Source organism: Stegodyphus dumicola, chromosome 6, assembly GCF_044657685.1.
Source record: "Stegodyphus dumicola isolate Sdum_Otavi_A_Nest chromosome 6, ASM4465768v1".
Taxonomy (NCBI): Eukaryota; Metazoa; Arthropoda; class Arachnida; order Araneae; family Eresidae; genus Stegodyphus; species Stegodyphus dumicola.
In genome coordinates this window covers 137,411,441-137,428,402 of record NC_140773.1, presented here as the reverse complement: position 1 = coordinate 137,428,402, position 16,962 = coordinate 137,411,441, and the positions used below count along the sequence as shown (strand labels likewise).

General features: G+C 31.8%; 1 protein-coding gene across 5 annotated transcripts in view; it reads right to left on the bottom strand.

Annotated features, from left to right (window-relative positions):
* The window catches only part of LOC118186759 (uncharacterized protein CG43867-like), a 285,190-nt gene that overhangs the window by 55,570 nt on the left and 212,658 nt on the right, over positions 1-16,962 (bottom strand). For all 5 annotated transcript variants that reach the window (XM_085818919.1, XM_085818917.1, XM_085818921.1 and 2 more), the window contains exons 21-22: positions 10,996-11,108; positions 4,948-5,121 (exon numbers count right to left, since the gene is read on the bottom strand). In XM_085818919.1, the coding sequence (XP_085675045.1) occupies positions 4,948-5,121; positions 10,996-11,108 (287 nt within the window). The remainder of the gene's footprint in view (positions 1-4,947; positions 5,122-10,995; positions 11,109-16,962) is intronic.

Genomic DNA, 16,962 nt, shown 5'->3' with positions numbered 1-16,962 from the left:
TTCTGTTTCTATGAAAATTATTTCTTTCAGGAAAAGAAATAAAATTCATTTGCTATTACAGCATGGCCGTTTGCTGCTGCATTCAACTACCACACATGCATCAAAATGTTTTATTTTAAATAATTTATGCTATAATTAACATGAAAGAAAATATTTTTTCAATATAAAATACATAATCAAAATTATACTAATCTATCCTGTATGTGTGATTAATTCATATTGCAATTTTTGTCACACAATTACTAAGACTTTTTTTTAAAAATATTACAGTGCTGTTATTTAAATTTCTTATAAAGGTCCGGCTATTAATTTCCAGGACTCATGGAGTAACTCAGAAGAAAAAAAGGTTAAACACATAGCCATTTAATATGATTCAAATTAATCTCCATCAGCCATAATGCACGTCTGTGCTCAGCTGTACAAATTTTGGAAAGAAGTCCTCTTTTGGAATGCTCTTTAATAGTGACGTTACAGTTTTCTCGATGGCTTCGACATCCTGAAATCTTGTTCCCTTCAGCGAATTTTTCAGCTTAGAAAACAGGAAAAAGTCTGCAGGTGCTAGCCGTGGAGAGTATGGTGGATGCTGCGTTTCAACGACACTATGCTGGGCTAAGAATCGCCTCACAGGCAACACAATGTGTGGGCAGACATTGTCATGTAGCAGCAGCCAACTCCCATTTTGTTGAAAATGAAGCCTCTACGAATTCATTTTCGAACTCGGTCCAGAACTTCTGTGTAGAACTGTCCATTGATAGTCATGTTAGGAGGAAGAAATTCATGATGAATGAGTCCATAGCAATTGAAGAAAGCAATTAACATGACCTTTATTTTGGACTTTTCAAATCGAAATTTTTTCTTCCTTGGTGAACTTGGACACCGCCATTTGGAGCTTTGACACTTGGTTTCAGGGTCATATTGATAACACCAAGACTCGTCTCCCATGACTATACTATCCAGGAACGCAGGGTCAGCATCAGCGTTGTCGATAAGTTTGCCACATGCATCCAGTCTCAATTGCTTTTGTTTGTCCCTTAAATGGTGAGGAACGAATCTGGAAAAAATCTTGCATTTGCCTAGGTCAAAATTCGCCGAACCGTCTCTTTGTCCATGTTTAATTCATTGGCGAGTATTCGAATAGTCAATCGATGATCACATTTCACCATATCACGAACTTTTTCAATTGCTTTCAGCGTGCGTACGGACTGTGACCGACCTGTGTGTGGATCATATTCAACGCTTTCGCACCCGTCTTGAAAGCGTTTAAACCATTCATAAGTTCTTGAGCGGGATAATGCTTCCTCACTGTAAACTTGTTTTAACATTTCGTAGGTTTCCGCAGCTGTCTTGCCCAATATGAAACAAAATTTAATGTTAATTCTTTGCTCCATTTTCCCTTCTACAATAGGAATTTAAGAGCTACATTTTAAGGCACCTTTCCACGAGAATCACTTACTTCAGAATGATGCCGATTGCAGTGCACATGCGCAAGAAAATGCTCTTCCGACTTTTCGTTCTCCTACAGTTATGTCAGTCCTGGAAATTAATAGCCGGACATTGTATATATATATAGGAACTGCTTATTTTAAATATTCTTCCTTCTTAAAAGATTTTATTCTGTGAAAATAATTAAAAGATAGTAATATTTTCACAATGCAAGTACTAAAGAAAAAAATTTATCAATGTAGGTTTCCTGTAGTTGAAGAACTTGTCAAACCAGCGTTTCGACACATCAAACAGAAAACTGATAATAATCAATATCTCTTTTAAAACACACACACACACACACACAAAAAAAAAAAAAAAAAAAAAAAAAAAAAACTGAAAACATTTAGATTTTATATTACTCCCAAAGGGCTCTTTCTTTAACATTTTGTGTGTTACCTTTATTTATTAAATATCATGTTCTTCGCACTTAAACCATAAAATTCAATTCAATAGCAATTCAATTCAAAGCCATTGCCTACTTAGAACGATGATGGGGCAAACAGGTCAGGTAGACCTGTTTTTCACTAGGAGCGACATCTGGCGGCCTACAAACTGCTGACGACTCTCGTAACCTACAACAGGAGTCCTGGGTTGATTGCAAAACCAAAACTTAAATATCCAGACAATGTGAAGTTGTCTCAAGGGCTAAATAACTGGAGTTGATGTATAAAACAGTTGTCAAATAGTAGAAATTGATTAATACAGTCAACTAACCAGATAACTAAGCCAATAATAGATAAGCATGACATCATATCACAATCATGAAATCTTTTCCTTGATTTTTCGTAAACCTGATTAACTCTCAATAAGCCACTTTAGTTTTTTTTTGTAAAGGAGAATATTAGTGAATTGATATTAATTTGCTTTCCCTCACATTTGGGGGGGGGGGAAGATGATTAAAAAATATGGTACCTTCCTTCACAGCATGTAGTGCAGTATTTTCAAAGTTACAGAATCTTGACATTAAGAAAAGTATGTATAATGGGCCCAATATGGCCTCATTAATATAAAACAGATAAACATAATGATAATATAAAAACATGAAACAATGGCAACACAATATAAAAAAAATTATAAATAATTTAAGTGCTATATCTGTAACTTGTATCTGTTAATAATCTAACTAAATAAAGCACACACCTTTTTCTTTTAAACTTTTACTGAAACAAATAACGGAAATTTGGTGGCATTTCCGCCAACGCTTATGGTCAACAGGATTTCCTAATTCGTTTTTCTTTCATATGTTTAAGGCCTATGAATTATATTGCCCTTCCCCAAAATCTTACATAATTTCAAATGCAGGCTTTTGATAATTGAGTTATAAAAATAAGATGACTGTGTTTATAATTTTAGACTAGAAATTTCTTCTTCCATTGATTCAGTTTTTCTACTATGAATTGCACTTTTTATACACTGAACTATCCAGAATTGTTATATATGTGGCATTTGCAATTTCCATGTGAGCTTTCAAGGCAGTCCAGTTTTAGAGCAATTGGATGCATTAAATGACTGGCTGATCTTTTAATACATGAATATATATTTTACTTCATCGAAAGCGACAATTTAAATCCTAGCTTTCATTACTATTTGTTTCAAGGAGCTTATATGACAAGCAGATGCTATCATCTTATGGTTTAGAGCAGCATTTTTGAACTGAGAGGGGATTTCATAATCTCAGAAGAGAATCCAGTCAGCCTTTTACCTTAAGTACTGTATTTTAATTTATGAATATAAAAAACTACTTTTATTCAATTTTTGGTATTTATCAATATTTACTATATCCTTTTTTGTTTAATTCTTAAAACACATTAAAATAATCTAAATTTAAATGTATGAGCATTTTTTGAGTTTTAGAAAAGGGAGGGAATGATCATTTAGCAAACATTAAAAAGAGTGTATGGGTAAAAAAAAGTTGAGAACCACTAGTCTAGAGAATCCTTATATGCATGCATTTTATAATAAATTCAAGAAATTTTGACAATCTAATGCAGTAGTCTTCACCCTTTGTTAAACTGCAATCTAGCATTGAGATGGCAAAAATTTATCTTCAATCCAAAAGATCAAAAAATTCCTAAAAATCACTCCTCAAAATTTATTTTCATAACTTTTCCAACTTTTTATCTAACTTTACCCTAATATCTTGAAAAATACTAGTACATATATTCATTTGGTCTAACATGATGAAAAATATAAATTAACATACAAATTATTCCTTGATTACTGGACAAATAAAATCTATATTTAGAGCATATTTTGCATCTGAGATGCTACCAAAAGTTCATGTAGTTTCGTAAAAAATACCTATTTATATGCATGATAGTTCTTATATGCCTATCATTTCTATAAATTTCTCCATTGCAATGTAAATATCACTCTCAACAATGTTTCCCCATATGGAGAAGATTTCAATTCAAGAAAGTCATCTTTTGCTGTAAATGTTGTAAAAAGTTAGTCACTCCTCCCAATATTGTTTATAATGTTAATTTTCTCCCTTTCAAGTCATTTACAAATTAGGAAAGTGGAAAAGTCACAACAGCTAAATCTACTGAATAATGAGAACAAAAGACGATCATCACATTTTAAACTGTAAAAGACTGTTTCATAGCAAATGCATTCATGATCAAAGCTTGAGGGCAATCTTTTTCACATTCAACTTATCCAACACAATTTACTATGTGATCTCAAACTGGTGGCCTTCTAAGCAATTTTATGTGACCTGCAAAGACATTTCAAATACGTGTTGCAAATATGGAGTTACAAGGATTTCAAGATCTGATTTATTTGAAATCAGAGTTTACATTATTATCTTTAACATTAAAAATGATCATGAATAACTAGTCAGAAAATCTATAAATCCAGCTAATTAACAATGTGACATAATTCTTATTTAAAGACTGAAATGATTTTGTTAGCTTTTATTCTACTTGTCAAAAAATAAATAAAGTTTATATTCATTTATAGTTGAGCAGCATTTTTTTACAGTTGAAAATTAATAAGGAAAGAAAACCCAATTGATCAATTAGCATCTACAACCCATGATGATAACAATTTCAAGTAATTTCTCTCCAAGACTACAAACTTTCTTAGAATCAAAATGTTATCAAGTGTAAAGCTGTAGTAAGAAATAAAAGATGTTATTTACATACAAACACATGTATTTTCATTTATGTGTTGAAGAAAAATTTAATAAATAAGAGAAAGAAATTAGGTTGTCATTATTTATTCTCAAGTTTCATACTGTATAGAAAATTTCTCTGAAATTTTAAGAAAGTTTTCATAATTTCTTTCAGTTTAAATTAAGTCACTTAAATAATAAATTTCGGCCACAGCCGTCTTTTTGAGACACTGCAGCTCTAGCAGATTCATAGGTCATCCTCTAAGCTTTAAACATATCTAAAACATTCATCACATTATATGCCTTTCACTTTATTGATAACACTGAAAAAAGTGCTTAGAACTTACTTGAACACCAGGCTTATGATAGGAATGACGTGATGTTTGCTTCATTAACTGACAAAGAAGTTCATTTTGAAGTTCAGTTTGCATGAGGCACTGGTGCAAGGCATTTTGGGCCAGGGCCACGTGGTAGTCAATGCCCGATGCATCAAGAGGCACTGAGATGAACAACTGGATGGACTACAAAGACGAAATTCTCATGTTTAATAAGATGACAGATTTTCCAAAATATACATGGACAACAGAAAATTGTTTCACATTGAATAGAACATATAACAAAATTCAGATAAATTTTATAAACTACTACATGAATAAATGCTCATATTACTGGTTTAAATGAATTATTTAAGCTTAAAATGGGAACAAAATTAACAATAAAACCACAGGTGACACACGCCACTAAAACACATTCATAGAACATAAACATGAGAATATAATAGTGTTGCCAAAAGATATAAAGAAAATGTGACACTAAAACTACAGATTTAACGTTCCCTCCAAACTCTGTTGTCACTAGAACTAAGTATGATCAATGACATAAGCAAGAACTACTTAACCAATTATTAAATGAAAAGCAAAACTAAGAAAAAAAAAGTTAATTAATGCAAATGTGTTAAATGTTTGCAAGTGTCTTATCTTTTATGTTGAGCAGTTCTATGAACCCTTTAAATTTTGCTTTCGGAAGAGCTTTCGTGAAGATAATCTGCTAATTGCTTTTTAGCTTTCACATACTTTATAATGACAGATTTGTCTTGACATTTTTCACAAATAAAATGGTAGTGCACTTCAGTATGCTTTGTGTAGTTGTGGAATACAGGATTTTTAATTAGCATAATAGCACTCTGGTTATCAATGAAGATAACAATACCATCTTCACACATTTCACTTTCACCCACATCTTGAAGAACCTAGTGAAACCACGCTTCTTAAATTGCAGTTGAAGCTGCAATATATTCAGCCTCAGTGGTAGAAGTAGAAACAACTGACTGCTTTTGACTATACCAAGTTATTGAACCATTGCTAAGTTTCAAAACATAACTAGAAATTAATTTTCTTGTGTTCACATTGTGAGCAATATTTGCATCTGGGTTTCAAACAAGATGGCAAGTATCATTAGCTGCTGGAGAATAATCACTGCAACAGTTTGCTGTAGTTTTCAGGTATTTGAAGATATGTTTTATAGCATTCCAATGCACTTAGTCAGGATTGGCTTGAAATCTCTAACCACATTTGCAGTGAAAGCTATATCTGGACATGTAAGTGCTAGCAAGGAACATTAGTGATCCAATAGCTTCTATATAAGGAACTGTTTTTCCTTCTGATAATGGATGGGATTCTAATGATAGAATTGTACCAGGATGTGCAGGTATAGTATTAGGACTTGCATCTTCTAAGTGAAATCATTTCAGAATATGCTTTTATAGCTCTATGAATATATGAAAATTGAGCAATCTGCTTTATAATCAATTTACTTTCCAGTAAAACATCTGTTTCTGAAACTGTTGCTTCAAACTTCTTTCTCAGATCATCCACAATTTCAAATGGTGCATCCTATCTTAATAAAACAAGCATCATCCACATATAGAATTAAAAATACTTTCTTATTCTGAAAGATATCATTAAAGACATATGAATCAGAGGCACTTTGTTTGAAACCAAAACTAGTTAAGAATTCAGCAAATGTCTTGTTCCAACATTTAGATGCTTGTTTCAATCCATACAGGGATTGAGTTGACACATGAAATTTTTGCATAGTTTAAGCCTGCCAGGAGGTTTCATGAATATTGTTAAGGTGTCAAAACTTGAAGCTGGTGAAAAGGTTTCACTAAGTCCACTCCTTCCATTTGAGAAAATCCTCTGGCACAATGTCTAGCTTTGTATTTGTCAATATTTTCATTAGAAAGATGTTTTTACTTTCAACACCCACTTAGATCCAATTATGTGACCTAGCTCTGGAAGTACAAGATACCTTATTTTATTTTTATTGAGAGAATGTAACTCTTTATTTATAGCTTCTTTCCAGTTGTCTTCTTGAGGAGAGTTAATTTTCCCCTTCATACATCTCAGATGAAACAATATTTGCCACAGTTTATAATGAGCAGGGAATTATAGAGTGTTCCTGGGATGAAGTTTATAATGGATATCTTCATTATTTGAACTAGGATGATTATTTAGCAAACCATCATCTACTTCATCTGTAGAATTCTTGTTGTTCACATCATTCTCATTTATTGAAAATAAGAATGTTTATGATTAGTGGGATTTTCAACTTGCATTTTCCTCATTAAAAATAACATTTCTTGATACTTTGATGGTTCTGTTCTTTCATGCCATATTATCCTTGTGAGAAATGTTTGCTTCAAGAGAAATTATAGTTTTAAAAATTTATATAATATTTATATAATTATAGTTTTAAAAAAGTTTTTAATACAAGTTGTTTGTAGAACATACTGCTGTGCCAACTAACTCCTTTTCACAGTTGTATATATGACATAATAAAAGGAAGGAAAAGACGGAAGCACTGCTGATGCGTAGTTATCCTATATTGAAAAGGAAGTATTCTGATTGCGTCGTAAGTTAATGTGTTGACTTCATAAATAAAACTTGGCAGTTGAGGCAATTTTAATTCCATTTTTATTTCCAATTGACATTATGTGGCCACAGATCACATGGCACGCTAATCGTGCCTTTCCGCAGAAGATTTACATTTTTAATATTGTTGAGATAGAAAGCAAGCCAGTGGAATTACATCTTAGCACAGTAGAGAGCAATATATAAGCTGAAGTGCATAGTTAAGAAAGATGGAAGCACGCAAAGAGAAAAGTTTTGGTTTACAATGGTAGTTTCTGTTCTCAATTATTAGGTTATCAGAGCTGCACAGGCAATAGAATTATCTAGAAATGATGCAATCCAGAGAAATTATTGCGATTTTTATAAAAGAGAGGGAGAATTAATGTTTTACTGTTAGTTTAAATTATAATTTTGATTAACATATTTTTTTTATCTTACATATCCCCTTCTTCAAAGAGAAAAAGGCTTGGTGACAGAAAACCCTTTTTAGAAGAAAGCATTACAGAATTAGCAAATCTAGATAAATACGACATTGAGGAAAAAATCACAAAATTTTGATATAAAATAATTTTTGAAGTATAAAACCTTACAGATATCATTTTTAACAATAAATTAAAATTGAAAATTAAAAGTTTTCAAGCTCATCATAAAGAATGTCCTAATTTTTCTCAATAAAGTTCACAGTTCTGTAAAATCTTTGCTTAAACATTAATCATAATCAATATTTCACAGTCCTTAACTTGCAAGTCTTTCATAAAAATTGATCTTGACAATATAAAACCAAAATTTTCTTTTACAGATACATGAAATTTTAATAGATTATTTATGATATAATCCACATTTTCTTAATTGTAAAGCAATGCAAAATAGAATTTAGAACTTAATACATAGTAAGTAAAAAATTCAGTGCAATAACAAAATAAACTTTGATAAAAATGGGCAAATCTTCTACAATGCAAATCAACGTGACAATTTGCTTATGGCTGTGGGACGCTTAAATACAATTACACATAGAAACCTTCATTCTTTAATAAAGGTAACTGACCTCTAGTATTGTATGATTATCAAAGTTTTTAAAAAATCTTCAAACTAGTTAATTGAAATAGAAAATATATACAAATATGCAAAATTAAAGATATATTAAATCATACACTGCCCTACAATAATAATATGGATCATATAATTTTGTGAATATAAAATAAGGAAATAAATTTCATAATCATATCTATTTAGGGAAGGCTTTTAAAACTTTTTCAAATACAAAAATTTCAAACACATCCGTTAACATTACATGATTGCAAAAATTTCAAAATTTTATAATGTAATTAAATTTTTATTTTAAATAATATACTAATATTACCGAAATTTTTAATTGACTTATTTTGTACAAACTGGAAGACCCCACAGTTTTCTCCTAGTACACACTTCCAGCAATTTGGGCAGTTACTTGGAAAGACCTCCGTTCCTTTTATAACGTAACTGGCCATTGCGAACTATCATTACAACACCCATTTATATATATATATATATATATATATTAAAAAAAAAAAAAAAAAACACTCTATTATATTAAAAAAATAATAATTATATTCGAAAAAATAAAAGTGGGAGCCTAATTTATCTAAACATATTATGATCCGTAAATTTTAAAATCAATTAACCAATAATCCATACTACTTATGATTCCTATAATACTACTTAAAACACTAATTTTTTTATCATATTCTACACAAATTTTTCAAAATTATCTCGTGCATTTAAAAATTCTTATTAACAATTCAACATTTCCAACATAAATTCAAAAATATAATTATTTACCTAAATATCCTTCCCTTAAATAGTTTAAATAGCTTATTTGTTACTTTTATCACACATACTTACGAAAAATTTAAAGAATTAATGAACAAGAATTTCACATTTTCTCAAAACAGCACAATCAAATTGCAGAAATTTTAACCAAAATTGAAATGAAAACTATAGAATCCGCAGCATATTAAATAATTTTGTCTTAAGTTCACAAAAAGATAACTTTCGAGCTGTCGATTGACGAAATACTAGCAGAAGCACAAATAATTTTCTGTCACATATACTTGAAAACACAAACACTTGAACCCCACTGTAATGCTGATTTCCTAAATGGTAATTCATCTATGATTTAAAGCACATTTTTTTTTTCTAAATATTGTAGAGATTGGCAAAGCAAATTCAATATTCCTTTTCACTAGTCATTCGAACTTCTCAATTTATCAAGAGATTACTTTCAATCTGTAAACACTAAGCGTGATTATTTTTTTGAAGCACTAGCAAAACGCCACTTTTAAACAGTGAAAAAAAAAATTTGATTATCTTGGATTTATCACAAAACGATTATTTGAAGAGATGAACTAAATTTTCCATTGAGGTCTCAGGCTGCAGGAAACTATTCTGACCGACTAATTCACATAATAAAAGCAAGGAAAAGACAGAGCACTGTTGATGAGTAGTTATCCTATATTGAAGAGGAAGTATTCTGACTGCGTCGTAAGCTAATGTGTTGACTTCGTAAATAAAACTTGGCAGTCGAGGCGATTTTAATTCCATTTTTATTTCCAATTGACATTATGTGGCCACAGATCACTTGGCACTCTAATCGTGCCTTTCCACAGAAGATTTACATTTTTGATATTGTTGAGATAGAAAGCAAGCCAGTGGCATTACATCTTAGCACAGTAGAGATCAAAGCTGAAGTGCATAGTTATGAAAAATGGAAGCACGTGAAGAGATAAGTTTTGGTTTACAATGGTAGTTTCAGTTCCCAATTATTAGGTCATCAGAACAGCGCAGGCCATAGAATAATCTGCAAATGATGCAATCCAGAGAAGTTATTGCGATTTATAGAATAAAGAGGGAGAATTAATGTTTTACTGTTAGTTTAAATTATAATTTTGATTCACATATTTTTTATCTTACTATAAGGGCAAGTCAAAAATTGTCTACATTTTTGTCATAACTTTTCTTACATTGCGCACTTTGTCTTCTGTCCAGACATATTTTATTGTTATACTGTTGTGGTAATGCTGTGAAAGTTTGATCTTAATTCCTCCATTTTTGTTCCTTCTGTTGCAGATATATCATGGCTGATCCATTAGAAGTTTGCACCAAAGAGTAACAATGAGCAGTGATCCGATTCCTCTGGTTGGAGGGTGTCAAAGGGTCAGACATTCATCGCAGACTATCATCGCAATATGGGAGAAGTGCAGTATCACATAAAACTGTATTTTGACAAAGCATTGACAGACCCTAACACAAGTGAGATTGTGTTCTGCAGTAAGCTTTCTTGGTACACACCGAGTGCAGACTTTATGAAAACCCAGCTCGTCGTGGATGATTTGATGGGCAGAGCTATGACTGACATTCAAAGCAGATGCTACCTCATAGATGCTCCGCCTACTCATTTAAAGAATGAAGTTTAATTTACAATGATGAGAAAATGTATTCGCATACCTTGAAAAGTTTTACAGCCTCAGCCTGAAGTTGTTCGGACGGTAGACTAGTTAGTGGTTGAGTCAAACTATCCTTCGAATATAACAACAAAGGATGCTTCCAAATCACACTATCTATAAATAAAAATTCCAACATATTCACAGTTAAAAGTATTTAAAAGAAAGCTATTATTTACACTAATCAGATAATTTAAACAAAAAGATGTATGCACATTTACAGTAATTAAAATTATGCAATTAAACTAATAAAACATTAACTTCATTTATAAATTTAAAAGACAGTAAAATGGGAGTTTAATACAAATCTTTCTTTTTTCAAATGAATTAATAAAGAAAAGAAGTGTGTATCCAGTGATAATAAAAATATGGTATTTACTTGAATATTTTTTCTTTTTTTAACTAATTTTATCAAGTAAAAATCAAGAGGGGAAAATTATGCGAGTAATTTAATTTCCGAAGAATGTAGTCTCAATAACAACATAAAAAATGAACATTAGGCATGGATAAACTACAAGTAACTACCACAATATTATTTCTTTAAAACAGACCTGAATTCCAGTAAGAATACATAGAAATATTAACATTACAATAACTAAGAAGATAGCTTCCTATGTAATGCCCTGTATGCTGCCTGTTCTTATCATGTTTCTGCTACTCTTCAGGCTTGGTATCCATGTACCGCCATTCAAATCATTCACAAATAGTTAGAAAAGGTGAATGTGTAGGTGACTTGGTGTATCAGGTTAGCATAAAGTTTAACAGTTAGAAGGGAAAGGTCAGTGGAACCTTCGCAGGTAGTTTGTGAAGGCTTGTCTTTGTTAGTAAGAGAAAAACAGTCACTAAACAGATGAATGCACTTTAAAATTTAGAGATCGGGTTCTCCAAATGTATTGAGAGAGGGGGAAATTATGTGAATATTTTTAAAATTTTCAGAACCTAGCACTAAAAAGCTGGGGAAGGGGGTATGGTATCCTCTACTGCTTTTGAAGTATTTCCAATTACTTTTCTGTATCTTTTTGGCCATAAAATATACATTTATATCACCTTTTCATAATTAAATGCCAGTTTTCAAAAAATGTTTATTATTTAAACTTTGTTCTGCATATCAGCATATTTGTCAATGTTTTTCATAGAATTACAGTTAGAAGAATCTTTACAAAGTACTCTGCCAAGCTCAATGTGCCATCAAAACTTTCAGACAGACTACAGAAGAAAATTTTCAATTACATGAAAGTTCAAAAATTCCTTTTTTGAATTTATATAAACACATAATTATAACATTAGTTACAATTTTTTAAGTACTGAAATCTTGAAATACAAAGCACGAAATATCTTCCAAGTACTTCATGATGAAAATCACTGTTGACAAAGCAGCTATATTAAAATCTCGGCTGATAAAATAGTCAGATTTCCTTATTGATAAAATGAATAGGTTTTTAAATTTTTTTAATAATGGAAAGAAAACCCTAGACATTTCATGAACTGTGTTATTTTCTTGAATATTTTACCCAAAATAATTGCTTAAATGATGACTCTGCTTATCAAAATCTAACATGTTATATGCTGTTTCTTTTTAGTATACTTAATCCAGATTCAAATAGTAAAACTCCTTCAGAATGACTGCAACAGTTAGTTACTCTGTTGTTACTTAACACATATTTCTTTTCCTCCATCTTAAACTCTGACTTTCTATACCAATTTTTATATACAAACTTATGCAATTTAAATTAATTAAAATCACTGAAATAACATATATGATAAATGCATTAAAATCTGACTTCATGATTATAAACAGAACACATTATTACATCTCTCATATACATTGATTATGTTAATGCTTTAAAGAATATATGAGCATGTTCAAGGTGTTAATTAGAAACAAGAAGCATTGCAATGTGTTCTTTAGCACATACACTGTAATGCAATATATATAACAGCATGTAAAAATTAATAAAATGCTTAATTATGAAGAATTTTATACTATTTGATTACGAGATAGAATGTTCTTGGTTAACATGACATACATTTAAGCGACAATTCTAATTTTGTTGCAAATGCCTGTCTTTAAAATTAACACTAAAAATAATATGCACAGCTGCATCAATATCATCACATGCGTAACTAACTGTACATAATACATGATAACCATTAACTAATTTACAGAACAAAAGCTAGTAATGCAGAATAAACAATGTTTAGCTGATCTCGTAGTCACCATTTACACTTACATATACTAAATAAATAATATTAGTTTTCAATTACTTAATCAAATGTTATGTGGTGCAACCAATAAAATTTTTTAAAGAACTATGCAACACCACTTATCAACAACCTTAAAGATATTCATGTCGGTACATAACTGGAAGTTATTTACAACGAAATCAAAACTTTTCTCCTTGGTAAGTGCATTGTTTATTTTCATTTAAGCGGCTAAAAATATGTGCATATATATATATATATATATATATGTAATAATTCTGGTAGCATAGAAGAGGAATCAGCATGCAGTTGTCTTAGCTGAGAGTGAAGACATACAGATGAAGATAACAAAACATGAAATTGATGAATTTCCAGTCTTTATTTCCACGCATATAAAATCATCTCAGTAGATATTTACCCAATCATAATGAAATTCAAGACATTTTTATGATTCAATCATAATGATATATTGCCATGTACATTGATTCTTAAAATTAAGATGCAGGCATTTTAGATGGGGAAGCAAAGCAAGAAGATATTAGCAAGATAGAAGCTAGCAGAAGAATAACGCAATCAACTGCCAGGAGTATTTATACAAAGTTTAATGCACAAGTACAGCTAATCAATGATAGGCTTGTTAGTAGCATTACATATATACACTGGACGTCCTGTAAATGTTGCGATAAAATTCTGGAGGAGGTAGGTCACAACATAAGGATTAAGAATTGCATAAGAACCCATGCTTGGACACGTCACTGTATGCCGCCAGGGGGTGCTGTACAGGAGAATGCTAATGGAAAGTGAGGATTGCCTCATTCGAGCGCTAGGCATCATACGAAGAGCACGGAACACTACACAAACAAAGAGCTTGCAGACATGCATTTAGTGTATGGAATAGTTGAGGGTAATGTACAAGTCCCTGCACGCATTTATTGAGAACGATTCTACAACAGGCATCAACCATACCACAGTTTGTTTACATGTTTGCATCAAAAGTTGTGCGACTACGGATCCTTAAGAAGTGGCAGGACCAATGAGGGCAGGCCACTATCAACTCGTTAGGGAAGAAAGTGAGTTGGATATGGTGGAGAGTAACCCAAGGACCAGCATAAGTGCCATTTCCTCTCAATTAAGAATGTCTCGTACCAGTGTCCAGTGTGTCTTGAACGTCATGTCTTTCCATGCTTTTCGTTTCCAAAGGGTTCAGTTATCGCTCCCCGATGATCATCCTGAACGTGTCGTTTTGCACAGTGGTTTCTGCAAGAAAGTGCTCATTATGTTAATTTCCCAGCTTATGCGTTGTTCACGGATGAAGCCACATTCAATAAATATAGGCAATCACCCCAATCAGCATTTGTGGACTCAAGAAAACCCCCATGGTGTGAGGCACCACACGGCACAACACTTTAAAGTTAATATGCGAGTTTGGTCAGCGACTGCTAAGTTGGACCGTTCCTTTTACCATCCATTACTGAATGCCACAAATTATCTGATCCTTCTGGAGCAGATTCTTTCCGGCTTGCTCGACAATGTTCCACCAAATGTGAGGCATAACATGTGATTCCAACATGATGGGGTGCCTGCTCATTTTGTACTGGATGTTCGCAGCCATTTCAACACATTATTCTCTCATAGATGGATATGGCGCAATGTGGAACGGTTCCATGATCGGATGCTCACCGGATTTATCGGCCCTTGATTTCATCTTGTGGGGAACCATCAAAAGTATCGTGTATCATGATCCTGTTGTGTCTCAAATGGATCTTGTGGCAAGACTCGCCTGCGCAGCTGCTAAAATCAAGGAAACTCCCTGTGTGTTTGAACATGCCAGGCAATCAATGGTCCATCGGCGCTAGGCATGTTTATTTGTTGTAATGTTCAAGCTGTTGTACACCATTTTTATTCATGCCCAATAAATGTTAAAAATTAATCACTCTCTTGTTTGCTTTCCCATCTTCTACCTCTGCTACCACCTACCTTTGACACTTCCGGGTATGGGTTTCTATGTAATTCTTAATCCTTATGATGTGCCCTACCTCCACCAGAAGTTTATTGCAACATTTATGAGACACCCTATATATATATATTTAGACAGAGAGAGACTATTTACAGTCTAATTAAATATGGATGGATTAAATCCACAAAATAATCAAGTTTCAAACAAGTTTCCAAGGTAATATAAATGAAAACTGGAAAAAGCAGAAACAAAAATTCCATATTTATATGTTAGCATCTGGTGGTAATACCAAATCGCCTGAAACTAAATTAGCTATTTTATTGTGTATTATTAGTGAAGAAGCACTTGAAAAGTTTAATACTTATGTGTTGATAGGCATAAATTTTTCTCTTGAACACAACACATAGATGAATTGTTTGATGACTATTTAATAGAGCTACAGAAATTAAGCAGTAACTGTGGATTTGCAGAATTAAAAGGTAATTTAATCAGAGATAGAATAGTAAGTGGAATTTTAAATAAAAATCTTAAAGATAGTGTTACAAAATGTCAAGTTGCGGTAAGGGTTGCCAGAAAGTGGCAGGGAATGACAGGGTTGCCAGATTTGGGGTGAAATTGCCTATTTGTCAACATATATATCCTGCCTGTACATGAACACAGTAGTATGTTGAGTTCAGTAGTAGTGAAATAGTGTCTTGAGTTCAGAGATTAGCTTGAGGGTGATTGACTGAGTCGGGAGGTGTACTTTAGTGCTTTGCTGCTATGCTGTTTTTATCATTATAGCCTCAAGGCCGTGTTGCTGATTGTTTCAGTGTGCTTATCATAGTTTTTTGATAACTGTAAACGTGTCTTTGGAACTGTCCTGTGTAATAGTGCCGAATAAACTGTGTTTCATTCTTCATTAAGTATTATCATCAATTACTCCAAATCCACGAATCCGTAGAATGCAACAACAGGCTGTTACAGTAAGATCAGTTAACAATGGAGAAAAGTATTAAAATGAGTAAAGCTGCTGAATTAGAACTTCAGCTGAAAACTTTAACTGAAAACTATAAAATAGAAGTGATAAAGCAGAATACAATTTCACATTCAGAAAAACAAATCATGTAAGAGAAAATACCATGTAATAGGAAATTAGTTCAATAATCAAAAATCATGTAGAAAATGAGTAACTTCTCACGAGCTATACAGTTGTCTTGCTTATAAGATATACTGTAAAACAAAAAAATCACTTTTCTAAAATGTGAACTAATAAAAGTGTCAATATTATATAAAATAATTTTGAGCATGAGCTGCATTATAATAATAATGAATACATTTTAGGATCAGTAGAAGATAAAAATCCTTTTTCTAAAAATAGAGCAAAATGATTTGAAAAACTAAAAGTAAACCTATCTAAATACTTATTTAAGTTGGATACTGGTGCTCAATGTATGTTATCATTGCCTAAATTTAAAGAATTAAATTTATGAGATAAGTGTCTGACTGAGTCAAATGTCACTTTAAATAAATTTGATGTAGTTAAAAAATGTAATTTCTTATGTGAGATATCTAAAGGTGATAAAGATGAAGTAGAATTTCAAATAGCAGCATGTGATAAAACTGTTTCAGCTATTTTAGGTTTACCTATATTACAAAAAGTAAATCTAGCACGAAGGATTTGTACAGTAAATCTTGAATTTAATGAAAATTTACTAGAATGTTTAAATGAATATCAAGACTTACAGGTCACATTAAATTTAAACCAGAAGTTATTAGTTAAATAAAGCTCCGTAGGAAAATTCCTCTTACCCTATTAAACGTATTAAAAAA